The sequence below is a fragment of the Aotus nancymaae genome, unplaced genomic scaffold (genome assembly GCF_030222135.1).
Source record: "Aotus nancymaae isolate 86718 unplaced genomic scaffold, 86718_ANA_hifiasm-v0.15.2.pri h1tg000028l, whole genome shotgun sequence".
Lineage (NCBI taxonomy): Eukaryota > Metazoa > Chordata > Mammalia > Primates > Aotidae > Aotus > Aotus nancymaae.
Window position 1 is genome coordinate 16,450,364 of NW_026988441.1, and position 27,697 is coordinate 16,478,060.

Sequence of the window (27,697 nt, forward strand, 5' to 3'; positions counted from 1 at the left end):
CCTTGTCTCTACTAAAAAACACAAAAATTAGCCGGGTGTGGTGGCACGTGCATGTAATTGAGCAATTTTTAGATAATCCTCTGGTTTCCATGGTCTTCACTGAGACACAGACATGGAAAGGTGTAATCACAAAAAGTGAAAGCTTTACCATCTGGATTATCAACCTCATCAGGGTCTTGATCTTGGTGATCTTACGGCAGAGGTCATTAAGTGTTTTTCCTTTAGCTTTTTCTTCTTAGATAAACATTATTGAGGTAAAGCAAGATATAATTTTAGGCTGTACACAGTGGCTCACTCCTGTAATCCCAACAGTTTGGGAAGCCAAGTTGGGAGGATACTTTGAGCCCAGGAGTTTAAGATCAGCGTGGGCAACAAAGCAAGACTCATCTCTACAAAAAGTAAAAAAACAATTAGCCAGGCATGGTGGCATGCATCTGTAGTCCCAGCTGCTCGGGTGGCTGAGCCAGGAGGATTGCTTGGGCCCAGGAGTTCGAGGCTGCAGTGAGGGCACCGGTGCACTTTAGCCTGGGCTACAAAGCAAAACACTACCTCAAAAAAAAAAATTAAGTTTTGCTTACTTCTAAGATATAATAAAAGGGTATGATGTACCCTCTCATCTCAATAATTTAAAGAAAATATTTAGAATGACAATTTTCAGACACTGAACAACAAGCAGACCATGATCCCCAATCGCAGAAACCACCAAGGTAAGTGCTATTATTTCTCCCAACTTAACATCTGGCATATTTTCAATCCATTGCTCAGGGAGAGTTAACAGAAGCAGAGCCCAGTGTTCTTCCTGAATTGAGACACAAACTTGGGGGTTTGTGGAAGCCGGGGAACAAAGCACTAGACAGGAACAACCTCCATGAAGAGATCACTGGAGAGCTGCCAGGGAGTTCCCTTGAATCTTCAGCTGAAAGTACTGATCAGTTAGCTCCTGTGTGAAAACACCTGAAGCTGTGGGAAAACCCACTTGAAATGAATAGAGGGAATGATCCTCATAGTTCGCGCAAGTCCAGGAATAGCAGGTGTTACCAATAGCCAAAGTAGAAAATCCCTCATAATGCACAAGACCTTGGGTACTCAGAAGGGTATTGTCTTAACAAAGAGGAAAAATTAGCTTTGGACTAATTAGCCTTACTCTGATCCTGTCTATCAAAGCTGAAAAAGAATCCATGAAAAGGAGCAAACTGATCACATACTGGAGTACATGAACTCTATTTCAAAACAAAGTTCAAAAATACTGGAAAATATACCAGAAGACCTGGCAAGGTAACATTTCAATGTTTAGCATCCAATCAAGTTACAAGAGATGCAGAACACCAGGAAAACATGATACACAATGACGAGTGTTGAAAATATAAACCAATGCTTTAATAAGGTATTTTTAAAATTTGTTCAACATTTTAAAAATATTACTTTTTTGTATATTGTTTACACTTTGAAATATTTAAGATGCTTTCAAGTATTTGATCAAAATTAATAAATAACTTTTTTATAGACAGGGTCTCACTCTGCTGCCCAGGACGCAGTACAGTGGTGCCATCACAGCTCACTGCAACCTCAAACTCCTGGGATCAAGCAGTCCTCCTGCCTTGGCCTACAGAGTAGCTGGGACTACAGGCATACACCAGTACACCTGGCTAATTTATTATTTTTTTGTAGACACAGTGTCTCATTATGTTGCCAGTCTGTTCTTCAACTCCTGACCTTAAGCAATCCTCCTTCTTTGGCCTCCCAAAGGGCTGGAATTAAAGGCATGAGCCACCAGACCCAGCCTATGATTTTTAATATATACCTAAAATTGCTCAATTAATTTTGCAAATAATTAAGTAGTTGACAGTATTTAATTTGTTAAGTCCATAAGATTCTTTTTTATGTGAATAGAATGTAAGTATTCAGAATATTCCTAATAGAAAGTTTTATAATAATGGAAACATTGTATACAGTAGTCTTTCTCCATCTGCAGGGGTTGTTTCAAGACCCCCTAGGGGATGCCTGAAACCAAGGATGGCACCAAACCTTCCATATACTATTTTTTTACTATATATATGTACTTATGATAAAGTTTAATCTATAAATTAGACACAGCAAGAGATTAACAAGAAAACAGGCCGGGCACAGTGACTCACACCTATAATCCCAGCACTTTGAGAGGCCGAGGCGGGTGGATCACGAGGTCAAGAGATCGAGACCATCCTGGTCAACATGGTGAAAATTAGCTGGGCATGGTGGTGCGCGCCTGTAGTCCCAGCTACTCGGGAGGCTGAGGGGGTAGAATTGCTTGAACCCAGGAGGCGGAGGTTGCGGTGAGCCAAGATCGCGCCATTGCACTCCAGCCTGGGTAACAAGAGCAAAAGTCCGTCTCAAAAAAAAAAAGAAAACATCAGATAAAGGGGGGACTACTGTATCTGTAAAGTCCCATACACAAGGCTATTGAACACTTAATTGTGCCTAATCCTACTGATGAACCCAATTTTGTCTTATTAAATTTAAATTAATTAAAAATAGCCACATGGTGGCTAGTGTATCTAACAGTGTAGATCTAGAGGAATGTCAATTGCTTAATATTTAATGCAATCAATGCTAATTATATGACAAATTATAACTTTAACATGGGGAAATAAAACTATTAGTAGATATTTACTCAGCCTCCATTAAAATTTTTCATATATTAAACAATCTATCAGGCCAGGTGCAGTGGCTCATTCCTGTAATACCAGCACTTTGGGAGACCGAGGTGGGTAGATCATGAGGTCAGGAGTTCAAGACCAGACCAGCCAATAAGGTGAAACCCTGTCTTTACTAAAAATACAAAAATTAGCCAGGCGTGGTGGCATGTGCTTGTAGTCCCAGCTATTTGGGAGGCTGAGGCAAGAGAACTGCTTGCACCCAGGAGGCAGAGGTTGCAGTGAGCCGAGATTTTGCCACTGCACTCCAGCAGCCTGCGCAACAGAGCAAGACTCTGTCTCAAAAGAAAAAAAAGAATCTATCATTCTCAAGAGGTCTGCTGGTAAGTATCCAAACATGTCTAAGCAGCAATGCATTTCATATTCTTGGCAAAGAGGTCTGAGCTACCAGCATTGTATTGCCAAGAACACATAATGGTTGATTTTCATTGAGGGGTTCATGTGGAGATGCTTCTTTTATGTGGAAGCCAGTGGTAATACCATGATGTGCAGTGCTCAAAGGCATTGTGCCTCGGGCAGATATTCAGCTTAGTTAATCTGTTGCTTCCATATAAAGTTGAAATTCAAACAGTAGAGTATTAGGTGATTTTGGAAAAGTGGTTAACAATCCAACATTAAACTGTAAAAAGGAAAACAAAATAAATAAAAAACAGGACCATATAGGTTTAAAGCCAAATGTTATCTAATCTTTAATAAACAAATAATGGCAATAACAAAAATTTAAAAATGTTATTAATTTTGAATGTTAATATATGAATGCTAATAATATTAATATCAATTTTGAATATCTGTATAAAAATCCTGAACAAAATATTCAAAAGATAAATTGAGCAGCTTATCAAAACAATAATATATCACAACTGAGCATATTATATTTCAGAAATGGTTTAAAACAAGAAATCAGTATGAATTATTAAAATAGAAAGGAGAATGATATATGAACAAAGCACAAGATATGATAGCATTTGAAAAGAAAAAAGAAGTTAGCCCTAATTATAGAGCATACTTGCATATAACAAAGTAAATATTAGTTGAATGGTAAAATATTTTACTTATTTCCATTAAACTGGTTAAACAACTAAGATACTGGCTATTATCCCAATACTTGACATAATCATATTTATTTTAATAAAAGTAAAGAAATAATGATTTTAAAAGAAAATTCATTTCCATTTATAGAAAATCTCACTGAATACATAGAAATCTCACATACTATTAAAAATATAAATAGATTACCAGGTTATGCTTAGACTGATACTGGCAATGCCCAAATATAATATAATAGTATGGGGGAAAACTATCAGTATCAGAAAAATCATGAATGTACTTTAAAAAGTTACTCTCCAGGAAAAGGATATTATATATAAAATAACATAGTCAAGACCTAGAGTATGCGTGTGTATTCATAAATTAGCAGGTGGAGAAAATGGGCAAAAGAAACAAACAGGAAAGTCACAGTATGATTGGCCAATAAATACATATAAAAGATACTTCACGAGTTAGTTAAAAAAATAAATATATTTTTAGGTGGACATGGGATTTACAGGATACTTTTATTTCCAGCTGACCAGACTAGAGATTAAGAATAGAGGCGCATTTAAAAAAGATCCAAGTATATACATCAGCTATGACCACAATTATACAGTCTTGTTATTTACAGACTCCTCTGAAAATTAAGTAGAGTTTTAAAAAATTATCTATAACCTAAATACTGATCAGTATGAGAGTTTAAAAACATTTAGGCCAGGCACAGTGGCTCACCATAATCCCAGCATTTTAGGAGGCTGTGGCGGGAGGATCACCTGAGGTCAGGAGTTTGAGACCAGCCTGACCAACATGGATAAATCCCATCTCTACTAAAAATACAAAAAGATTTAGCCAGGCATGGTGGCACAGCCCTGTAATCCCAGCTACTCAGGAGGCTGAACTTGGGAGGCAGAGGTTGCAGTGAGCCAAGATTGTGCCATTGCACTCCAGCCTGGGCAACAAGAGTGAAACTATGTCTCAAAAACAAAACAAAATAATTTAGGCTTTTCATTTAATAATAAAGTAAAAGTACTGAGTACAGAAAAAGGTAGTTTCTTGCCTATCATCATGTGAGCTGACTACATTCCCTCAGGGATTAATCACGTGACAGACAGCTGAAATTCCAGTTTGAGGTCATTCCTTTAGGTTTTGGCAGCATTTCAGCTTATGGTTTCATGTCTCAAACGTGGTTTGTGTTTTCTTTTTCTTTTTTTTTTTTTTTTTGAGATGGAGTCTCGCTCTGTTGCCCAGGCTGAAATGGAGTGGCAAAACCTTGGCTCACTGCAGCCTCCACTTCCAGGTTCAAGTGATTCTCCTGCCTCAGCCTCTGCAGCAGCTGGGATTAAAGGCATGCGCCACCATGCCCAGCTAATTTTTGTATTTTTAGTGGAGATGGGGTTTCACCATGTTAGTCAGGCTGGTCTTGAACTACCTCAAGTGATCCACCTGCCTCATTCTCCCAAAGTGCTGGGATTGTAGGCATGAGCCACCATGCCTGGCCAGACTTCAAGTTTGAAGGGTGGAGTTTCAAAGAATTTGAGGGCATATTTTTGAAACACTATGACTGGCATTCTGAGTACAAACTGCTTATATTTCTATGACATGCAAAATATGTTCAAGGAGCCCCCCAAATTGCTTGAGCCCAGAAATTCAAGGCTGCAGTGAGCTATGGTTATGTCTCTGCACTCCAGCCTGGGTGACAGAGCAAGACCTTGTCTGGAAAAAAAAAAAAAAGAAAAAAAAAAAAAGCAGCTCCAAAGTCTCATTCATTTGTAGCATAAATTACTCTCAGTCCAGGATTTCCTCATCTAAATTGAACCCACTGTGGATGAGAACAGCTTTCTCCTGGCACTCTCACTCTCTAAGCCAGCCAGCCAGTGTGAGCAAGCCATCTGGAAAACAGATCCTTCATCCCTAACAAGCCTTCAGAAGACTGCAAGCTCATGGAGAACCCAATCCAAAAGCACCCTGTTAAGCCTCTTCTGAATTTCTGAACCTCAGAACCTATGAGTGATGTTTATTGTTGTGGTAAGACATTAAGTCTTAGGGTCATTTGTAATATAGCCATTGAAATCTAGTATGAAATGCTTTTCATCATCCTTTTAATTAATAAGATTATAAAAAATACATGCCATGGATGTTGTAGGCATGAAGAAATTGGAATTTCTGTTTTTTTTCTTAATTTACCATTGAATAGTCAGATGTTTTATTAAAACAGGACATTGAATGCTTTCTAATGTGGCGAGAACTGCATTTTAACTCTCTCATTTGCATTTTAACTCTCTCATTTGCTAAAGACATACCTATAAGATTAATATTCCATTATTTCTCACCAGTGTGGACTGTTTGATGATGAATGGTGCTCTCATACTCTTTATGGTCTTATACTTTTATACTCCTATGAATTCCCTGATGGACTTTACGGGCTGAACTATACCTGAAGGTTTTTCCACACTGCTTGCACACATAGGGTTTCTCACCAGTATGAATTCTGTCATGTTGAACAAGGTTTGAAGCACGACTAAAGGCCTTGCCACATTCTTTACATTCATGAGGTTTTCCACCAGTATGAATTTTCTGATGTTGTGTAAGGTAGCCATACATTTTAAAGGCCTTTCCCCATTTTTTACATTCATAGGGTTTTTTATCAGCATGAATGCTCTGATGTGCAGTAAGGTGTGAACTACATCTAAAGGTCTTCCCACATTCCTTACATTCAAAAGGTTTCTCATCAGTATGAATACTTTGATGTAGAGTAAGATTTCTATAGAAAGTAAAGGTTTTTCTACATACCTTACATTCATAGGGTTTCACACCAGTATGAATTTTCTGATGTTGATTAAGATATCCATGCAAGCTAAAGGTTTTTCCACATTCCTTACATTCATAGGGTTTCTCACCAGTATGAGTTTTCTGATGTTGAATAAGGTTTGAGCCAGTACTATAGGCTTTCCCACATTCCTCACATTCAAAACGTTTCTTACCAGTGAGAATATTCTAATGTCGAGTAAGATTTCTATACAAAGTAAAGGTTTTCTTACACTCCTTACATTCAAAGCGTTTCATGCCAGTATGAATTTTCTGATGTTGATTAAGATATCCATGCAAGCTAAAGGTTTTTCCACATTCCTTAAATTCATAGGGTTTCTCACCAGTATGAGTTTTCTGATGTTGAAAGAGTTTTGAACCAGTAATATAGGTCTTCCCACATTGCTTGCATTCAAAAAGTTTCTCACCAGTATGAATATTCTGATGCCGAGTAAGATTTCTATACAAAGTAAAGGTTTTCTTACACTCCTTACATTCATAGGGTTTTCCACCTTTATGAATTCTCTGATGTAGAAGAAAGTATGAGGCCATGGTATAGCCCTTCCCACATTCTTTACACTCATATGGTTTTTTACTGGTATGAACACTGGTGTACAGTGAGCTGATGACCTCTTCTAAAGGCCTTTCCACATTTCTCACATATGTATGGCTTCTCATGAGTATGAATCTGCCCATGTTCAACAAGATTTGAACGCCTACTAAAAGTCTTCCCACATTCCTTACATGTATATGGTTTTTCACCAGTATGAACTCTCTGATGAATTCTAAGGTGTCCACCTTGACTAAAGGCCTTCCCGCATTCCTGACATTTATAAGGCTTTCCACCATTGTGAATTCTCTCATGCCGAGCAATGTGTGAGGCATATATAAAGGCCTTCCCACACTGCCTACATTCATAGATTCTCTCACCAGTATGAAATCTCTGATGCACAGTCAGTTGATAACCACTTTTAAAGTTCTTCCCACATTCTGTACATTCATAGGGTTTCTCATCAGTATGAAATCTTCGATGTAGAGTAAGTTGATAGCCACTACGAAAGTTCTTCCCACACTCTTTGCATTTATAGGGTCTCTGAATAATATGAAACCTGTCGTGGAGAATAAGTTGATAACCACTACTAAATTTCTTCTGACATTTCTTACATTCATAGAGTTTCTCTCTCTGATATATGCTCTGATGTTGTGTAGAGGATATATCTGTATCATAAGTGGGTACTTCTATGTAGCTGATTATCTCACACTGTAAATCCAAATCTGAAACAAAAGAGGACAACAACAACAAAAAAACCTTTGTATTTCTACACCAGAGGACAAGAAACTTTATGAAACAAATAAAAGCCAACACTCACAATAAGTGAATGGCATACAGAATTCAAAAATATGGTTATAAAATTTGAAAAAGTCCAAGAAGAAGAGTTCAGAGGTATATGAGAGTTTATGTAAGATAGTGAAATTACTGATTAAGGACATAGGTAACATTTAGGTAGGGGCCAGAATCTGCTATCTTGGCACTGTTGAAGACCAAGTGAATTACAACTGAGAGAAGAAAAACCTTGATATTTTTATTCTGAACCTATCACTGATTTCAATGCAGGTCAGTGTTTAAGAATACGTCCTTTAAGTTCCTCAAGTGAGTTTTCATTGTTCTTACAATAAAATACAAACCCCTTTCCAAGGACTCCTGCTTACCTAGGAGGCCTCATGTCAAAACAACAACTGTTTGCTTCCTATTCTCTATCACAGTCCATCTTTTCAACACCTAGAATATAGTACAGTTGTCCGCAGTATCTGTGAAGTTTCAGTTCCAGGACCCCCTGAAGATACCAAAACCCAACCCAGATATAGATGCCCAAGTCCCTGATATAAAATGGCATAGTATTTGCACATAACCTATACACATCTTTACTGTATACTTTAAATCATCTCTGGATTACTTAAATACCTAATACGATGTACGTGCTATGTGAATAGCTGTTCTACTGTATTGCTTAGAATATAATGACAGAAAAAAGTCTATATGTGGTCAGTACACAGAAAGTTTACAAATATATGTTTGATCTGAAGATGGTTGAATCCATGAATGCAGAACCCATGGATACAAAGGGCCAACTGTACAAATTCCCCCAGGGCTTAATGCTTTCCACAGACAGTTTAACCGTTCAAGAGTCCTTAGACTTAGACATTTTGCAGCCTGAATCCTTCTTATCCTTTATGTTTCAGGATAAATGTTCTTTCTTTAGAAAGGCAGTACCTGCTAACTCTGTCTATCTTATCTGTCTGTCCATCTAGCAATCAATCAATCAATCATCAAGACAGGATCTTGCTCTATCACTCAGGCTGAAGTACAGTAGCCCAATCATAGTTCACTGCAGGCTTGTACTCTCTGGGCTCAAGCAATCTTCCCACCTGAGCCTCTCAAGTAACTGGGATGACAGATGTGCAACACCACACCTGACTAATTTTAAAATTATGTGTAGAGACAGGGTCTCACTGTGTTGCCCATGCTGATCTTGAACTCCTGGGCTTCAGTGATCCTCCCACCTCAGCCTCCCAAAGTGCTAGGATTACAGGCATGAGCCACTGTGCCCAGCCCATATTTCTCTCTCTGTCTTTCTCTTTATTTTCTTTGAGACAAGGTCTCACTCTGTCACCCAGGCACAAGTGCAGTGGTGTGAACATGACTCACTGCAGCCTCAACCTCCTGGGCTCAAGTGATGTTCCCACCTCAGTCGCTCTACTACCTGGGAACATAGGTGTGCAAGCACCACCATGCCTGGGTAATTTTTTCCATTTTTATGTTTTGTAGAGATGGGGTTTTGCTATGTTGCTGAGGCTGGTCTTCAACTCCTGGGCTCAAGTGATCCTCCCACCCTGGCCTCCCAAAGTGCTGGGATTATAGGCATGAGCCATTGTGCCTGGCCTTCTTATCTCTTGTTTAATGTTCAACAATCCATTCCTTTGTTGTCAATTATGATATTGTTAATTTTTGACATTCTCTTTATCTATATTGCCCTAAATTTCCCCAAGAGCTCATTGTTTCATCGCTCAATTATAATGTCAGGCCAATATGCCTGATGAACATCAATGCAAAAATCCTCAATGAAATATTGGCAAACCAAATCCAGTAGCACATCAAAAACATATTCACCACAATCAAGTCGGCTACATCCCTGGGATGCAAAGCTAGTTCAACATACACAAATCAATAAACATAATCCGCCACATAAACAGAACCAAAGACAAAAATCACATGATTATCTTAATGAATACATAAAAGGCCTTTGATAAAATTCAACATCCGTTCATGTTAAAAATTCTCAATAAACTAGGTATTGATGGAACATATCTCAAAATAATAAAAGCTATTTATAACAAACTCACAGTCAATATCATATTGAATGGGCAAAAGCTGGACACATTCCTTATGAAAACCAGTACAAGATAAGGATGCCCTCTCTCACCACTCCTATTCAACATGGTACTGGAAGTTCTGGCCAGGGCAATCAGGCAAGAGAAAGAAATAAAGGGCATTCAAATGGGAAAAGAGGAAGTAGAGTTGTCTCTGTTTGTAGATGATGCAATTTATATTTAGAAAACCCCATCATCTAATGCCAAAAACTCCTTAAACTGATAAGCAATTTCAGCAGTCTCAGGGTACAAAATCAGTGTGCAAAAATCACAAGCATTCCTTTATACCAACAACAGACAAACAGAGCCAAATCATAAGTGAACTCCCATTCACAATCACTACAAAGAGAATAAAATACCTAGGAATACAGCTAATAAGGAATGTAAAGGACCTCTTCAAGAAGAACTACAAACCACTGAAATAAGAGAGGATGCAAACGAATGGAAAAACATTCCATCTTCATGGACAGGAAGAACCAATATCATGAAAATGGCCATACTGCCCAAAGTAAATTATAGATTCAACATTATTCCCATAAACTAACATTGACATTACAGAATTAGAAAAAAACTATTTTAAATTTTATATGGAATCAAAGAAGACCCCGTGTAGCCAAGACAATCCTAAGCAAAATGAACAAAACTAGAGGCATCACGCTACCTGACTTCAAACTATATTACAAGCCTACAGTAACCAAAATGGCATGGTACTGGTACCAAAACAGACATATAGACCTACAGACATATGGAGCAGAACGGAGACCTCAGAAATAACACCACATATCTACAACCATCTGATCTTTGACAAACCTGCCAAAAACAAGCAATGGGGAAAGGAGCTCCTATTCAGTAAATGGTGCTGGGAAAACTGGCTAGCTATATGTGGAAAACTAAAACTAGACCCCTTCCTTATGCCTTATACAAAAATCAACTCAAGGTGGACTAAATACTTAACTGTGAAACCCAAAACCATAAAAACCCTAGAAGACATAGGCATGGGCAAAGACTTCATGAAAAAATGCTAAAAGTCATTGCAACAAAAGCCTAAATTGACAAATGGGATCTAATTAAACTAAAAAGCTTCTGTACAGCAAAACAAACTATCATCAGAATGAACAGACAACCTACAGAATGGCAGAAATCTACCCAACTGACAAAGGTCTAATATCCAGAATTTACAAGGAAGTTAAATTTATAGGCAAAAACCAAACAACACATCAATAAGTGGGCAAGGGATATGAACAGACACTTCTCAAAAGACAACATTAATGTGGCCAACAAACATATGAAGAAAAGCTCAACATTATCATCACAGATCATCAGAGAAATGCAAATCAAAACCACAATGAGATACCATCTCACACCAGTCAGAATGGCAATTATTAAAAAGTCAGGAAACAATAGATGCTGGGGAGGCTGTGGAGAAATATGAACACTTTTACACTGTTGGTGGGAATGTAAATTAGTTTAACCACTGTGAAAGACAGTATTGCAATTCCTCAAGGATCTAGAACCAGAAATGCATTTGACCCTGCAATCTTATTACTGGGTATATACCCAAAGAAATAGAAATCATTCTACTATAAAGACACATGTGCATTTATGTTTACTGCAGCACTATTTACAATGGTAAAGACTTGGAATCAACACAATGCCCATCAATGATAGACTGGATAAAGAAAATGTGGTATATATACACCATGGAATACTATGCAGCCATAAAAAGAAACGAGATCATGTCCTTTGCAGGGACATGGATGAAGCTGGAAGCCATCATTCTCAACAAACTAACATAGGAACAGAAAACCGAATACTGCATGTTCTCACTCATAAATGGAAGATGAACAATGAGAACACATGGACACAGAGAGGTGAACAACATACACCAGGGCCTGTTGGTGGTTGGGGAGTAAGGGAAGGGAACTTAGAGGATGGGTCAGTAGGTGCAGCAAACCACTATGGCACACATATACCTATGTAACAAACCTGCACATTCTGCACATATATCCCAGTTTTTTCCTAGAAGAAAAAACACCCTTGGTTTTTAAATCCCATTCTCCACTAAAGGAACCACGTTCCTGGGAGAAACAGCTGATTCCTGGACCATGGGAGGGAGAAAACAAAATGAATCTGAAAGTAGTACCAGGAAAGAAGTCCTCAAAAAAAACAAAAGGAGCAGGGTATTAAACAAACATAGGAACCAACCTAAAAGAGCCACCACCTGTAGTTGGAAGAGTATGGGTACAAAAGAAATAACGTAATATTTGATTATAACTTGAAGTATAAAACAAATATACATGAGTCTACACTGATAAATGAGAAGAAACAAATCTGTCTTATACAAGAATTCCAGATATCAGATATTAAACCCTATGGAATGTAAAGCTTAATTTCCACTCCTGTGCACCTGCTCCCAGGTTGGGCTAGACTTAACGAATTGTTTCTAAAGAATAGAGAATGGAAAAGGAAAAATAGTAAGTTTGGAGTGAAGAAACCTGGCAGATCACAAAGGTTTCCTGCAGCCAAATGATAAAGGTTAATATCACCAGTGATGTCACATGGATGTCATGTACCCCTGATGTAATGTGATGAAAAGTGTACTTCACTTCTGTTACACAGTCTTTCTAAAAACTACTACTTCTAGCCTAATTACAAGAAAAACAACAGACTCAGATTGGGAGATACACTACTAGTATGGTCTGTCAAGACAGTCAAAGTCATGAAAAACAATGAAAGGTTGAAAAAACTGTCACAGAAAAGAAGAGACTGGAAGATAAAACAAATATATACAAGGTGGTACCCCAAACTGGATGGATCTTGGAACAGAAATATGAGCTACATGGAAAAACTGGTGAAATCCCAATAGAGAGTCTCATATCAGTTTCCTAGTTTTGACAAACATATTTTAACTATGTGAGATGTTAACAATGGTAGAAAGTGGGAGAGGTGTGTACAAGAAATCTCTGTATTATCTTTGTAAATCTGTTAATTTTGTAAATCTAAAATTATTCTAAAGTTAAAAAGTTATTTTAATAACAGATAATTACCAGTGGTCTGTGCTTGGTTAGTAGAGAAAAGAAAACAAACAAAAACAATCATTGCACATTACTTCTGCAATAGGCTTGGCAAAAAATGTTTAACCTTACTCTAATCATGAGGGGAAACCATCAAACCTATAAACCTGACATTCCACAAGAAAACTGGAGGAGACATTCAAAAAAGCTAAACTCCAAGGGAAAAACATAGTAGGGTGACACCAAGATAAAAATCCTAACACCTAAATGCAATGTATGAATACATAGTGGATCCTGAAGAGATTTTATAAATGATATTTTTAGAAAGAGCATAACAAATGTAAGTATAGACTCTATAGTAAATAAGACTAAATTACTATTATAATAATAATGTGACTTTGAAGGAGAATGTCTTTATTCTAAGGAGATACACATAGTTAAGAGGTGAAATTTAATGACAGCTGCTACTTACCATCAAATGAGCCAAGAGGAAAGGTGCATATATACAGAGAAAAGTAAGGCAAAATGTTAACATCCAAAGATGAATCTATGTGAAGGGTAATTAACTGTATACATATTAGGTATATTATACATATACACACATATACATATATACACAAATATATATTTTTAAAATATGCTCACTTGGCTTGATGATTTTCAAAATCAAAAGCTGGGGAAAGGAAGGAAAAGCAACCCAGAATTTAAGGAAGTATTACCTAAATTCCCATATAAAATTATTTTGAACCAAATAATAGTATGTTTGTATCCATTTACTTGATAGAGTGAGAGAAGTAGAAAAATGATTTATAAAGCAGATAAAAATATATATAGGAAAAGAAGAAAATTTGAAAACAGATGATCTATATATTCATCACAAGAAGCTGGAAAAAGTGCAACAAAATAAACAAAAATAAGATAAAAGTCCAGTAATTTTTAAAAATAGAGTCCACAAATACCACAATGGCAAACAAACATTTTATTTAAAAACTAATGTTACTGATGGAATTCTCTAAACACTGATGAAGGAAAAAGTAAATGCAACAATATCCAACCTAGGAGTGCTACCAGGTACCTCACCTATGGCTCTCCACACTGCACAAACACAGTAAGATGGCATTTGATAAAAACATGTTACTTGAAATGCATACAACTCGATAAAGTAGCCACTGCAAAATCAACACAGAGAAAACTTGGACAATTCTATAAGTATTATGTAATTGGAGTAATTTTTTAAAAAGCACAATGGAAACTGAAGGTTCAGATGGTTTTTCTGGAGTGTGTCTTCAGACATTCTAAGAGGGGGTAAAAGAGTACATTCCCGGGCCGGGCGCGGTGGCTCACGCCTGTAATCCCAGCACTTTGGGAGGCCGAGGCGGGTGGATCACGAGGTCAAGAGATCGAGACCATCCTGGTCAACATGGTGAAACCCCGTCTCTACTAATACAAAAAATTAGCTGGGCACGGTGGCACGTGCCTGTAATCCCAGCTACTCAGGAGGCTGAGGCAGGAGAATTGCCTGAACCCAGGAGGCGGAGGTTGCGGTGAGCCGAGATCGCGCCATTGCACTCCAGCCTGGGTATCAAGAGCAAAACTCCGTCTCAAAAAAAAAAAAAAAAAAAAAAAAAAGAGTACATTCCCTCAAAGCATGTATAAAGCTAATGAAATGCTTACATACAACATTTTTTTTATTTTATTTTTTTGAGATGGAGTCTCCCTCTGTCACCCAGGCTAGAGTGCAGTGGCACGATCTCAGCTTACTGCAACCTCCACCTCCTGGGTTAAACGATTCAGGCTGGGGGTGGTAGCTCATGCCTGTAATCCTAGCGCTTTGGGAAGCTGAGGTGGAAGGATTGCTTGAGTCCAGGAGTTTGAGATCAGCCTGTGCCAAAATGGAAGACCCTGTCTCTACAAAAATTTTTTTTAAAAGATTAGCTGGGGTTGCTGAGTGCAGTGGCTCATGCCTGTAATCCCTGCACTTTGGGAAGCCAAGAAAGGTGGATCACAAGGTCAGGAAGCCTGGCCAACATGGTGAAACCTCATCTCTACTTAAAATACAAAAATTAGCCGGGTGCAATGGTGGGCACCTATAATCCCAGCTACTTGGGAGCTGAGGCAGGAGAATCGCTTGAACCCAGGCCTAACTGTACTCTAGCCTGGGTAACAGAGCAAGACTCCATTTCCAAAAAAAAAAAAAAAAAAAAAAAAAAACCAGCTGGAGTTGGGACAGGGGGTGTGGCACACACCTGTAGTATATATTTTAGTTACATATTAGTGTACATCTATTCACGCAAAATTATTATATTTCACAGTAAAAGATTTATTATTATTTTAATTTTTGTGGGTACATAGTAGATATATATATATTTGTGGGGTATATGAGATATTTTGATACAGTCATACAATGTGTAATAATCACTTCAGGGTAAATGGAATATCCATCACCTCAAGTATTTATCCTGTGTGTTACAAAAAATCCAATTATATTCTCTTATTTTACAATGTATCATTAAATTATTATTGACTATAGTCAGTTTGTTGTGCTATCAAATACTAGATCTTATTTATCATAGTAAAATATTTTTTAAAAAACAGAAAACAGTAGCTATGGAAGACTGGCAAAAGTAGTAGAATATTGATAAATGCAAATATATGGTATCCAAAATAAAAACAAAAAGAACTAGAGACTATTAACATTTTAAGCTATTACTCCAGAAAAGTTTCTGGACATTATCAGCACATGAATTGCATATTAAAAAGCCACTATGTATCCTAAGGAAAACTAACTAGAATGGTACATTTAAAGCATATACTATTAGAGATCTATGACTTCAAAAAATGAAAACATTTTTATACCTACCAGGCAAAAAGATCAAGTCACTTTGAAGGAAAGAAATATCCAGTGGGCATTAGATTTACACTTAGTTTTATTTAAACTCAGAAAGTAAAGGAGCAATAGGTATGAAGTTCTCAAGAAAAGTAAGATAAATTAAGAATTTGGTATCCAAAGTATCTTTTGACTACAACAATAGCCAATAGTTTAAATATACAAGAACTCTCACAACATATTTCTCATAATCCCATCTTGGCAGCCTCTTTGGTCATTATCTACAGCCGGGAAATGGAGAACTGGGAACATACAGTGACCATAATGTCAGATACAAAACTGGGACTAAAACATAAAAGTCCAGTTCCTAGAAAAGTTGGGAGAATGCCTAAAGAAGTAATTCATGTAAAAATGCTGATTTTGGGACAAACATCCATGAATGTTGTATGATCAATTTTTATAATATTCCATGGAAAAGAGTGTCATTTAAAGCTAGTACATCAAATAATCAAAAAGAAAAGAACAACTGGGCTCAGTGGCTCACGCCTGTAATCCCAGCACTTTGGGAGGCTGAGGTGAGTGGATCAAGAGGCCAGGAGTTCAGGACCAGCTTGGCCAAGATGGTGAAACTCTGTCTCTACTAAATATATAAAAATTAGCCAGGCATGGTGGCAGGTGCCTGTAATCCCAGCTGAAGCAGGAGAATTGCTTGAACCCAGGAGGCAGAGGTTGCAGTGAGCTGAGATAGTGCCACCGCACTCCAGCCTTGGCAACAGAAGGAGACACCGTTTCAAAAAAAAAAAAAAATTACCCCATCGCTACTTTTCTGTGGAGCATGTTTTTAAAACAAAAAAAAAAATACCCAGTGTGGTTCTAAAATCTGATAACTTTCCTGGTTTCTTATTTTAAGATACTACTGTTATTCTTTCAAGAGGTTGTTCTCCCTTTTTGCAATAAATTTAATAAGCTTAGCTTTATTAGATGAACAGAAATTTCTGGTAATCTTGGAAGTCAACAGTATATAGACACCCTAAAAATAACTTATGAATAATGTTGTTAAATATAGAAAAATAAATATTTTGAAACAACATAAACGTATCACAAGTAAGTCCAACTCAAAATAATATAAACTACCAGAATAACCAAGATACATCAGCAAGGCTTATATTTTCAAGATAAAAATCAATTGCTTTCTAATATATCAATAATAACTAATTATAGGCTAAGCAAGGTGGCTCACACCTGTATTTTCAGCACTTTGGGAAGCCAAGGCAGGAGGATTGCTTGAGCCAAGTAATTAGAGACCAACCAAGCAACCTAGTGAGACTCCCATCTCTAATAAACAAACAAATAAAATAAGGAATCACATAATATAGAAATATACAACTACATATTATAGAATTATATGTACAAGTTCTTAATACAAGTTCTTAATCTCTGACAAGAACATAGCACCATTTGAAATTTATAGCAATGAGAGAAAATTTCTTTTACATTAAGTAAAATAACTGTTTTAATTGATGTGAAGTTTAATTTAACTGTAACTCAAAAGCTTATAAAAATTTAATAAAATATAAACATAGATTCAGTTTTAAGGATTTTTAAAAACTATCATTTTTCAAATTCGTTTTTAAAAATTATAGTTCAAGTTAGAGTGTAAAACTTATATTGTTGGTTTCTTTATCCTAATTTAATAATGGCATATCAACCTTCACTGGTCTTTGGTCATTTTGACTACAACTGGATGAATGATTAGATATTACAGCCAATGTGGCATGTATATGTAAAATTTAGACAGGATGAAATGAAGAAAATTCTTTTTCTCAGCTTCAGTGATAAGAAATGCAAACTAAGAAGACTGACATTGTTCACACACATGATTTGGAGTTTTAAGATTTGTATAAAGCATGTTCTGGAGCTGCAGCTTCGAAAAAACAGGGAAATACACCAGAGTAACTGGCCACCTTGCCACACATACATACATACCTGCCGGTTCTATGAGTGAAGAGGGCCTAGCACTAAGAGGGTCCAGGAGCAATCAGCATACCTAAGCCTAGATCTGGATTTCTAAATCCTATTCCCAGTAAAAGGAACTCCTTTACACAAGTGGCTGACTCCAAGGCTATGATAGAAAAAATATAAGATAATCCTAGATTAACAACCTGTAGTGTCAGAAAGTAACAAATGCTCACTAAAGGATGAGGGCAGGTTGAAAAGGCACAGGAGCCAACTTGAAAGAATTCCCAATGGCCAAAGCGGAAGAAAAATAACTAAGGATAGTACTGGATTAAAACTCATAGAATAAAATAAATGTCTATGAGTGTAATCCTAGCAGACTTATGGCTGACTAAAAGCTTAGTACAAGAAATATATAAGATAAGTCTCAAACACTTTGTCACATCAGATGGGAAAAGACTGGTAATAAAATAACTGTCTAGTCACCTAAGAAGGATCCTAGGGGCTAGGCGTGGTGGCTCATGCCTGTAACCCTTTGGGAGACCAAGGCGGGTCATGAGTTCGAGACCAGCCTGGCTAACATGGCAAAATCTCATCTCTACTAAAATTACAAAAATTAGCTGGGCATGTGGTGCATGCCTGTAATCCCAGCTACTTGGGAGGCTGAGGCAGGAGAATGGCTTGAACCTGGTGGGTGGAGGTTGCAGTGAGCCAAGATCACACCATTGCACTCCAGCCCAGGCAACAAGAGGGAAACTCCAAGAGCTTATGCTGCGATCTTTATTCCCCACCAGGTTGTAGGCCTTTGCTCCACAAGTCTGGGTGTCTTGGAGGAGGACTTTACAAACAACACAAAAGTGTCTCCTTTCTCCTACCACATGGGCTGTGACTGGCCCCGATGGCGTCCCCTGCCTTCCTTACCTGGGAACTGTGTTTCTTCCCTCAAAATCATCCAGGGCTCTTTTCCTTGCTCCAGTAAGTCAACCAAAACTGGCTTAGAAATGGAATGTCCTCCTTATAAGAAAAGAAATGCCACATGGTATAAAAATAAAAACAAAAGCCACAGAAATCCTTGAGCTTTGGTTAAATTTACAATGAACTAAGGACCTCAAATAAAAGAGGGGTGAGATGATTGAAGAAATGAAGTAGGTACAGTAATACCTTATTTTAATGTAAACTCATACACACTTTGTCTCTTAGGAGAAAGTTTAACCTGTGACCTTATAAAATGTCTCTTTCCAAAGATTACCACCGCAAAGAAGCTGTGAAGCTCTCTGGAGCCAGAGGCTGGGTCACAAATTCTTCCTCTTAAATCTACCAACCTTGTGACTTTGGCCATGTGACTTCAACTCATTATTCCAATTTGACAAATAAACTGGTCATAATGATACTGCTATTGGCTAGGTGCAGTGGCTCACGCCTGTAATCCCAGCATTTTGGAAGGTCAAGATGGGAGGATCACTTGAGACCAGGAGTTTGAGACCAACCTGGGCAACACAGTGAGACCTCATCTCTATTTAAAAAAAAAAAAAAAAGCCAGGTATGGTAGTGTATTCTGTAGTCCCAGCTACTCAGGAGGCTGAGGAAGGAGGATCACTTGAGCCCAGGAGGTCAAGGCTACAGTGAGCCATGACTGCACTACTGCACTCCAGCCTAGGCAACAGTGCAAGACCCAGTCTTGAAGAAGTAAATAAATAAATAAATAAGATAATCACAATAATACTATCACATAGTTCTTTGAGTATTAAGTTATTTTATATATATATATACACACATACATATATATATATATATATACACATACATATATATATATATTCCCCTCTCCTCCAAAGAGTGGCTGGGGACATAATGAGCACAAGGTACCAAATTAATTATTTTATTATTTCTGTATGAGAGGGAAAAAAAAGCATCCCGACTGATATATAAAATCTTCATTCAAATACAATGAAAAGCTCATCAATTATAACTTTCAACAAGAAATCATATAAATTGGCTACAGGAAATGAAATACGGACTCTTCAGTTTTCAATGAATATTATTCATCCAATCCAGCACTATATAAGTCACAGGGGTTTTTATACTCAGAGTAAACGATGAATCTGCATCTGTTGTCCCTGCAGGTAGATCAGATGATGACAAAGCATATCTGTAGGAATTTTAGAAATATACACCATAGGAAACCAAGATTCCTGGACAATGGTTATTCATGGACTAATAATACATAATTTCATAATAATAATACATAATTTTATTTATTAATTTTTTTTTTTTTGAGACGGAGTTTCGCTCTTGTTACTCAGGCTGGAGTGCAATGGCGCAATCTCGGCTCACCGCAACCTCCGCCTCCTGGGTTCAGGCAATCTCCTGCCTCAGCCTCCTGAGTAGCTGGGATTACAGGCACGTGCCACCATGCCCAGCTAATTTTTTGTATTTTTAGTAGAGACGGGGTTTCACCATGTTGACCAGGATGGTCTCGATCTCTTGACCTCGTGATCCACCTGCCTTGGCCTCCCAAAGTGCTGGTATTACAGGCTTGAGCCACCACACCCGGCCATAATACATAATTTTAAACAAGCCCCTTGGATATTAGGCAATCATAAGGGGCAGGAGGACATGTGACTATCTCTATTCAAACTGGCAGAGCTGAAATCCTTCTCTAAGAACAGGAAGGAGAAATTCAACTATGTCTCAAAATACAGCCTTGAAATTCACTGTGTTGAAAGGTAACATATCACAGATCACATTTTAAATTACTTGAGACAAATAAACTTACCCAGTGAGACCAGGTTTCTATAGTTCTCCAACATCACATCCCTGTATAAGTCCCTCTGATGAGGGTCCAGGTACTCCCACTCCTGCCGAGAGAAGTCTATGGCCACATCCCTGAATGTCACTAATTCCTGAAACTGCAAACCCATGCATTACAAAATTTTGAAAACATTTTAAAGATGGAAAGACAGAAGATAAGAAGAGCACATTAGAGAGAAGGAGTGATCTAGTATATGTAGCTAATGACTGGTAGCAGAGTAAAGCAGTGTGTCTACATATTCCTAAAGAATCCTATTGCCACAGACAAATCTTTCTGCATGCTGGGGGTTACCACAATAATTCAGACCTGCTGGGGAATGGACAAAATAAAATTCAATAAAGTTTTAAAGACACAACTACATAGTCTGCTAGTTGTGTGATGCTTAAATTCCCAATAAACATGAGTTTCTATTTTTCCTTTAACAGTTAAAAAAAATGGGATGTCCTTGCCAAATTTAATAATGTCCATATTTTATTATTTTGTTCTACTTATTCATTTATTTGAGACATGGTCTCACTCTGTTGCCCAGGCTGGAGTATAGTGACTCAAACACTGCTCACTGCAGTCTCAACTGCCAGGCCCAGCCTTTCAAGTAGTTGGAACTACAGGTGTACAACACCTGCCCAATTAATTTTTGTATTTTTTGTAGAGACAGGGTTTCATCATGTTGCTCAGGCTGGTCTTAAACTCCTGGGCTCAAGCAATCCGCCTGCCTCAGCCTCCCAAAGTGCTGTGATTACAAGCATGAGTCACTGGCCAATCGCCATATTAAAAAAAAAAAAAGCTTTTGCAAAAAATTTAGACATTGCCACAAGCTTCAAGTTACATCATTATGTCAGAGTACATCATAAGCATTTTTTTTCTTTTGACAAATATATTTTGTATTGACTGTGCAACGATCAGTTTTATCATGAATATTTCAGACTTAATCCATCTTTTACCTTCATATATGTTTTTGTTTTTTGGGGGTTTTTTTTTGAGACCAAGTACCACTCTCATTGCCCAGGCTTACCACAACCTCTGCCTCCTGGGTTCAAGCGATTCTCCTGCCTCAGCTTCCCAAGTAGCTGAGATTACAGGCATGTGCTACCACGCCCAGCTAATTTTGTATTTTTAGTAGATATGGGGTTTCTCCATGTTGGTTAGGCTGGTCTCAAACTCCTGACCTCAGGTAATCTGCCCACCTCGGCCTCCCAAAGTGCTGGGATTATAGGCATGAGCCACCACGCCCAGCCTACCTTCATTTAAGTTTTTTAAATCTTTTGTGTATGTGTGTGTGACAGGTTCACTGGAGTGCAGTGACACAATCACAGCTCACTGCAGCCTTGACCTCCCAAGCTCAAGGAATCCTCCTGCCATAGCCTCCTGAGTAACTGGGACTACAGGTGCAAGCCACCACATCCAGCTGATTTTGTACTTTTTTTGTAGAAATGGAGGTGTCGCTTTTTTTGCAAGGGGTCTCAAACTCCTGGCCTCAAGTGATCCTCCTGCCTCAGCCTCCCAAAATGCTGGGATTACAGGCATGAGCCACCATGGCTAGCCTACCTTCACATACTTTGTTGGACAACATTTCAAAGGTCTTCTCCAATTCTGGAAATCAACATATTGACTCCTCAGGATAATACTCTCATTTATCGCCATCTTCCATCACTTAATACTTTTCTTGTTCCAAAATGTATACTGATATGGGATGACTCATAATCAAAAAGATGTCACCCAAGTTCAACAGAACACATTCAACCATAAAATAAAAACTTGTCTCTCATTAATTCTTTGGCAAGATCCATGTATATATCCAACAATTCTAAAATTCTCAAAGAATATAAGATCTCATCACATACTAAGACAGACCAACTGATAACCAAATCCCATCTTATTTGCCTAGAAAACTCAGGTCTATGGAGAATGTCAAAGCCTACCTAGGGTATCCAAATAGGAGCAACATCTCTAATTCACTAAACTAAGGACATATAAAGGAAGCTCAAATAGTTCCCTGTTGAGACTTCACTCCTTTACTGCTCTATCATAGCCTTTGGTTGAAGAATAAGCATGGAAGTATTGAATACATTTGACAATAAATATAAAAGTGGATGGAAAATACTCATAGGGAGAAAACTCAGTTATTCGCTATCACTATTCACTACATTAGAAGAAAGTAGGGAGCAGATAACTGAAGGACTTCTTAAATAGGAAGTTTCAGGTTAATGAAAAAATCCACATAACCTACGATCATGATATTGCAAGGAAACAGAATTAATAAACTTACACAGTTCATGGTTTTAGAATTGTAAGACCTGATCAGTCCTACTCGGCAGAGTTCCAGTACTGGAAAAATTCAAACTCCTGAGAATCCAGAGCTGAGAGAAGAAAAGAACATTAGTGTTCCCAATATGACTTAATTTAATAAAATCTTTCTGCTCCTCTATTTCTCTTTCCAAATTAATCCCTCACAAGTGAACACATAACTTAGGGAAAAACAGACAATGGATCTAAGCATTCCCTCAAAACCCAGGAAACCCAGCTATACAAATGTAGTTTTACAGTAAGTCACTTGCTCACTAAAGCCAGATCCAGACATGATAGCAAGGGGTTTTCTGGACAAGACTCCAATTTGGGAAGGCTGATCTAGACTTGAGATTAAGCTGCTCAGTTTCTCCATGAGAAGATTCACTTGCCTTCATTCCCACCTTTAAAGACTGAAAGAGGACTTATCATTCAAACTAGAAGCCCTTCTTTTTTTTTTATTTGAGATAGAGTCTCGCTCTGTTACCTGGGTTGGAGAGCAGTGGGGAGATCTTGGCTTACCGCAACCTCCACTTCCCGGGTTCAAGTGATTCTCCTGCCTCAGCCTCCCGACTAGCTGGGACTACAGGTGTGCACCATCATACCCAGCTAATTTTTTTTTGTGTTTTTAGTAGAGACAGGGTTTCATTATGTTAGCAGGGCTGGTCTTGAACTCCTGGCCTCAGGTGATTCTCCCACCTTGGCCTCCCAAACTATTCATATTACAGGTGTGTGACACCACACCTGACCTCAAACTAGAACCTCTTCTATGGCATCAGAATCAGTTGAAAGTGGTCAAAATATGAGAGAGAACACAACACAGGAGGAAATGGTTAGGACTGGTTCTGTGTTGAGTACAAAGTACCTTGCAAAATAAAAAATATACATTCAATAGAATATCAAGAAACCACCAGATGCTAAGTAGGGAAACATATTTAATAAAAATAAAAAATTTCAGATATACTGTCCACAGAAAATTAAGATTAAAAAATAGAATGTATAATATCATTGGATCATTAAAAAGACAGACAAGCATTGAGAGACAGGCTATAGGACATCAATACATTGAGAAAGGCTGGTAATTTATTTGTTCTGTTACATTACAACATATATGTTACCATTACTTTCCTTTTAGTTGCTATCTTGATATTCTTTTGAATATATTTCATAATCATTTTAACATTGTTCATACAATAACTTAAAAAATACATGTGTACACACACAAACACACTCACGCACAAATGTGTGTATTAAAAGGTGGGTTTATTTTGCTACTTAGCCACAGTGTCGTACAGGATACTGCTAAACTCTTGCTCTCTCTCTCTCTTTTTTTTTTTTAAAGGGTCAGGGGTCTTGCTGTGTCACCCAAGCTGGAGTACAGTGGTGTGATCATAGCTCACTGCAAACTCAAGCTTCTGGGTTCAAGTAATCCTACTGCTTCAGGCTCCTAAGTAGCTGGGACTAAAGATGTGCACCATCATGCCTGGCTAATTTTTAAATTATTTTTAGAGACAGGTTCTTACTATGTTACCTAGGTTGTTCTCAAACTCCTGGGCTCAAGAGATCCTCCCTCCTAGGTCTCCCAAAGTATTGGGATTATAGGCATGAGTGACCATGCCTGGCCCAGTCTCACTTTTTATCTAACATCACTTGAAGAAAAAATTAGACAGTAAAAGCTTGCAGAATATATTCACTAACTTCCATATAGATTCCGTGGGCTTAGTTACAAGGATGACCAGAATCTAATCAATGCCACCTCCACATGAATTCCCAAGACACATCACCTGAATCTCTTTAGTGGTTTTCACTATACACTGACTTACACTTTCCTATTTACAATTTATGGCCCTTGCTTGATTATTAGCATTTTAAAGTAGTGACTAGTCATAGCCAGAGCAATCAGACAAGAGAAAAAAATAAAGTGCATCCAACTTGGTAAAGAGGAAGTCAAGCTCTCTGTTCACCGATGATACAATCATATACCTAGAAAACCCTAAAGACTCATCCAAAAAGTCCCTAGATCTGATAAATAAATTCAGTAAAGTTTCAAGATACAAAATTAATGTACACAAATCAGTAGCACTGCTACACACCAGCATCAATCAAGCCGAGAATCAAATCAAGAACTCAAACCCTTTTACAATAGCTGCAAAAAAATAAAATACTTAGGAATACACCTAATCAAGGAGGTGAAAGATCTCTATAAGGAAAACTACAAAACACTGCTGAAAGAATCATAGATGACACAAACAGATGAAAGCACAACCCATGTTCATGGATGGATAGAATCAATATTGCAAAAATGACCATACTGCCAAAACTGATCTATAAATTCAATGCAATTCCCATCAAAATACCATCATCATTCTTCACAGAACTAGAAAAAACAATCCTAAAATGCATATGGAACAAAAAAAGAGCCAGCATAGTCAAAGCGAGACTAAGCAAAAAGAACAAATCTAAAGGCATAACATTACTTGACTTCAAACTATACTACAAGGCTATAGCTACCAAAACAGCATGGTACTAGTATAAAAACAGGCATGTGGACCAATGGAACAGAATAGAGAACTTAGAAATATAGAAAAATACTTATAGCCAACTGATCTTCAACAAAGTAAACAAAAACACAGTAGGGAAAGGACACACTATTCAACAAATGGTGCTGGGATAATTAGCAAGCCACGTGTAGAAGAATGAAACTGGAGCCTCATCTCTCACCTTATACAAAAACCAATTCAAGATGGATCAAAGACTTAAATCTAAGACCTGAAATCATAAAAATTCTAGAAGATAATATTGGAAAACCTCTTCTAGACATTGGCTTAGGCAAAGAGTTCATGACTAAGAACCCAAAAACAAATGCAACACAAGCAAAGATAAATAGATGGGACGTAATTAAACTAAAAAGCTTCTGCACAGCAAAAGAATCATCGGAGTAAACAGACAACCCCCAAAGTAGTAAAAAATATTCACAAAATATACATTGTATGTAAGCATACAATTCTCTTCAACAAACAATATTAGATAAGAATCTAACAGCAGCCTAAATCCTGTTCTTCAGTACAACATGGTGATTTCTATGCCTCTTCCTAACTTTTACTGTCTATCTCATGTTTCAGCTGATATCTATTCTGAGTATCTATTGTATGAACAGTGTTTCCAATACGCTAGGTACAATAGATCTAAATTTCATACGATAAGTACTTGGAAGCACTTGGACATCAGAGATTATTTCTGCATTCTGTGAAATGAAACTGAATAGTTTTATTTACTTTCATTATATATATATATATATAATTTTTTTAGACGGAGTCTCACTCTATTGCCCAGAACTACTGTTTGATCCAGCAATCCCACTAATGGGTATCTACGCAGAGGAAAAGAAGTCACTATACAATTTTCTTTTTAATGATAGAGATGGGGGTCTCACCATGCTGGCCAGGCTGGTCTTGAACTCCTGGCATCAAGTAATCCACCAGCCTCAGCCTCCCAAAGTGCTGAGAGTTCAAGCGTGAGCCACCGCACCCAGCCAGAAGTTATTATATGGAAAAAGTCCCAAAATGCTGGGATTACAGGCATAAGCCACCACGTCCAGCCAAATATAACAATGTTGATGAGATTCAGCTCAATGGCTCCCAACATCTACTAGAAATAAAGTAGATTGTTATTAGGACATTCAGACACATTTCAGATGAAGGAAAGCATGCCCTAAAACTGGTAATCTTATGAAAGAAAAAAAGCCAAGTAGCATAAACCCTGATTTTTAGATGTGAAAGAATTATTTTCCTCCTCATCAGAGTCCATTTGATGAACAGCAGGACCAGGGAGGGAGAAGAGAATCATGAGTTATCAGGCTTTCCTTGAAGCATGGAAAGCCTGGATACACAATACCCTCCACACCTTCCCTGTTCACACACTTAAACACATGGAGGTAGCAGGGAGGCTGGAATCTGGATATGAGTTCACAGCAGGTTCCTGGGGTCAGAGCTCTGGGAAAGACGAGGTTCTGAGACAAGTAGCTCGCTTTCAGAGCTCACTAGGAAATAACCTCCCAGGCGTTTCCAAACTCACAGCAAGTGAGCGCCTTCTTGCTGGAAAATTTCATTTAGAATTAGAATCCAACTTCCTTCTTGCAGACATCTTTTGTGTGTGTCAGTCGCAAGCGGCAATGAGGAGGGGAGAGAAAGCAGCCGGGAAGCTACAGCCACGACTCAAAAGTGCCACCGCATCAACGCACCTCATATCCCCGTCACTCAAGCGCAGCCACTCACCTGTCACAGCCTCACACCCGCACCCACTGTCAAGGAGGCACATCCCAGCCTCTCATACGAAGTTTCTCTCCCTCACTCTCAAACATTCCCCATCTGACATATACATTCTCTCACGTACGCACTCAATACCCTCTGCCGCTCATGCACCCAGAGGCCTGAGATTCCGATAACAACTGGTCATCCACACAACAGGTTTCCACGACTTAAGGGCTTCCTCCACCAAACCAGACGACGCAGGTTGGGCTCCAATTTAACTTTATTGCCCACAGCCCCGCCTGCGAGTACCTTGTGCCTATTATATCCTGAAATGAGTTCAACTCACCTTGCAAAAGAACCATGCGAAAACGGAAAGGAAGCCATAGACTGGGTGTTCCCGCTGCCCTCTGGGAAATGTAGTTCAAGCCTAAAGATCCATGACCGCGGTGGCTTGTGGTTAACTGTGGCTCGGAACCCCAAATCCCGATTAGATCGCATGCACCGCCGGACGCTGGCTCCAGGAGGTTTCAGAGTTCCCTCTATTAGGAGTGCGCAGACGCAGAGACTAGCGCTGGAGAAGATAGCTGAGGCGAAGGCGT

The 27,697-nt window shown here is 38.2% G+C and overlaps 2 protein-coding genes across 9 annotated transcripts in view; both read right to left on the bottom strand.

Annotated features, from left to right (window-relative positions):
* Positions 1-27,697, bottom strand: part of ZNF607 (zinc finger protein 607) — a 59,646-nt gene that overhangs the window by 22,372 nt on the left and 9,577 nt on the right. Inside the window, exons 1-3 of one of the 8 annotated variants that reach the window (XM_064381403.1) lie at positions 27,445-27,516; positions 26,282-26,493; positions 22,832-22,922 (exon numbers count right to left, since the gene is read on the bottom strand). The exons of 1 other annotated variant lie outside the window; for it this stretch is intronic. The gene's annotated coding sequence lies outside the window, so the exon portion shown is untranslated. Of the gene's footprint in view, positions 1-6,512; positions 6,588-18,674; positions 18,758-22,831; positions 22,923-26,281; positions 26,494-27,444; positions 27,517-27,697 lie in introns of those variants that run through there. 6 more of the 8 variants (XM_012436824.3, XM_064381404.1, XM_012436782.3 and 3 more) reach the window with 6 other exon arrangements.
* ZNF573 (zinc finger protein 573) lies at positions 1,356-22,921 on the bottom strand. The gene is given in 5 exon segments (XM_012436847.3): positions 1,356-7,134; positions 7,136-7,802; positions 18,675-18,767; positions 20,530-20,662; positions 22,832-22,921. Coding segments are annotated over 5 exon segments (1,935 nt in total). The 5' UTR covers positions 22,841-22,921; the 3' UTR covers positions 1,356-6,101.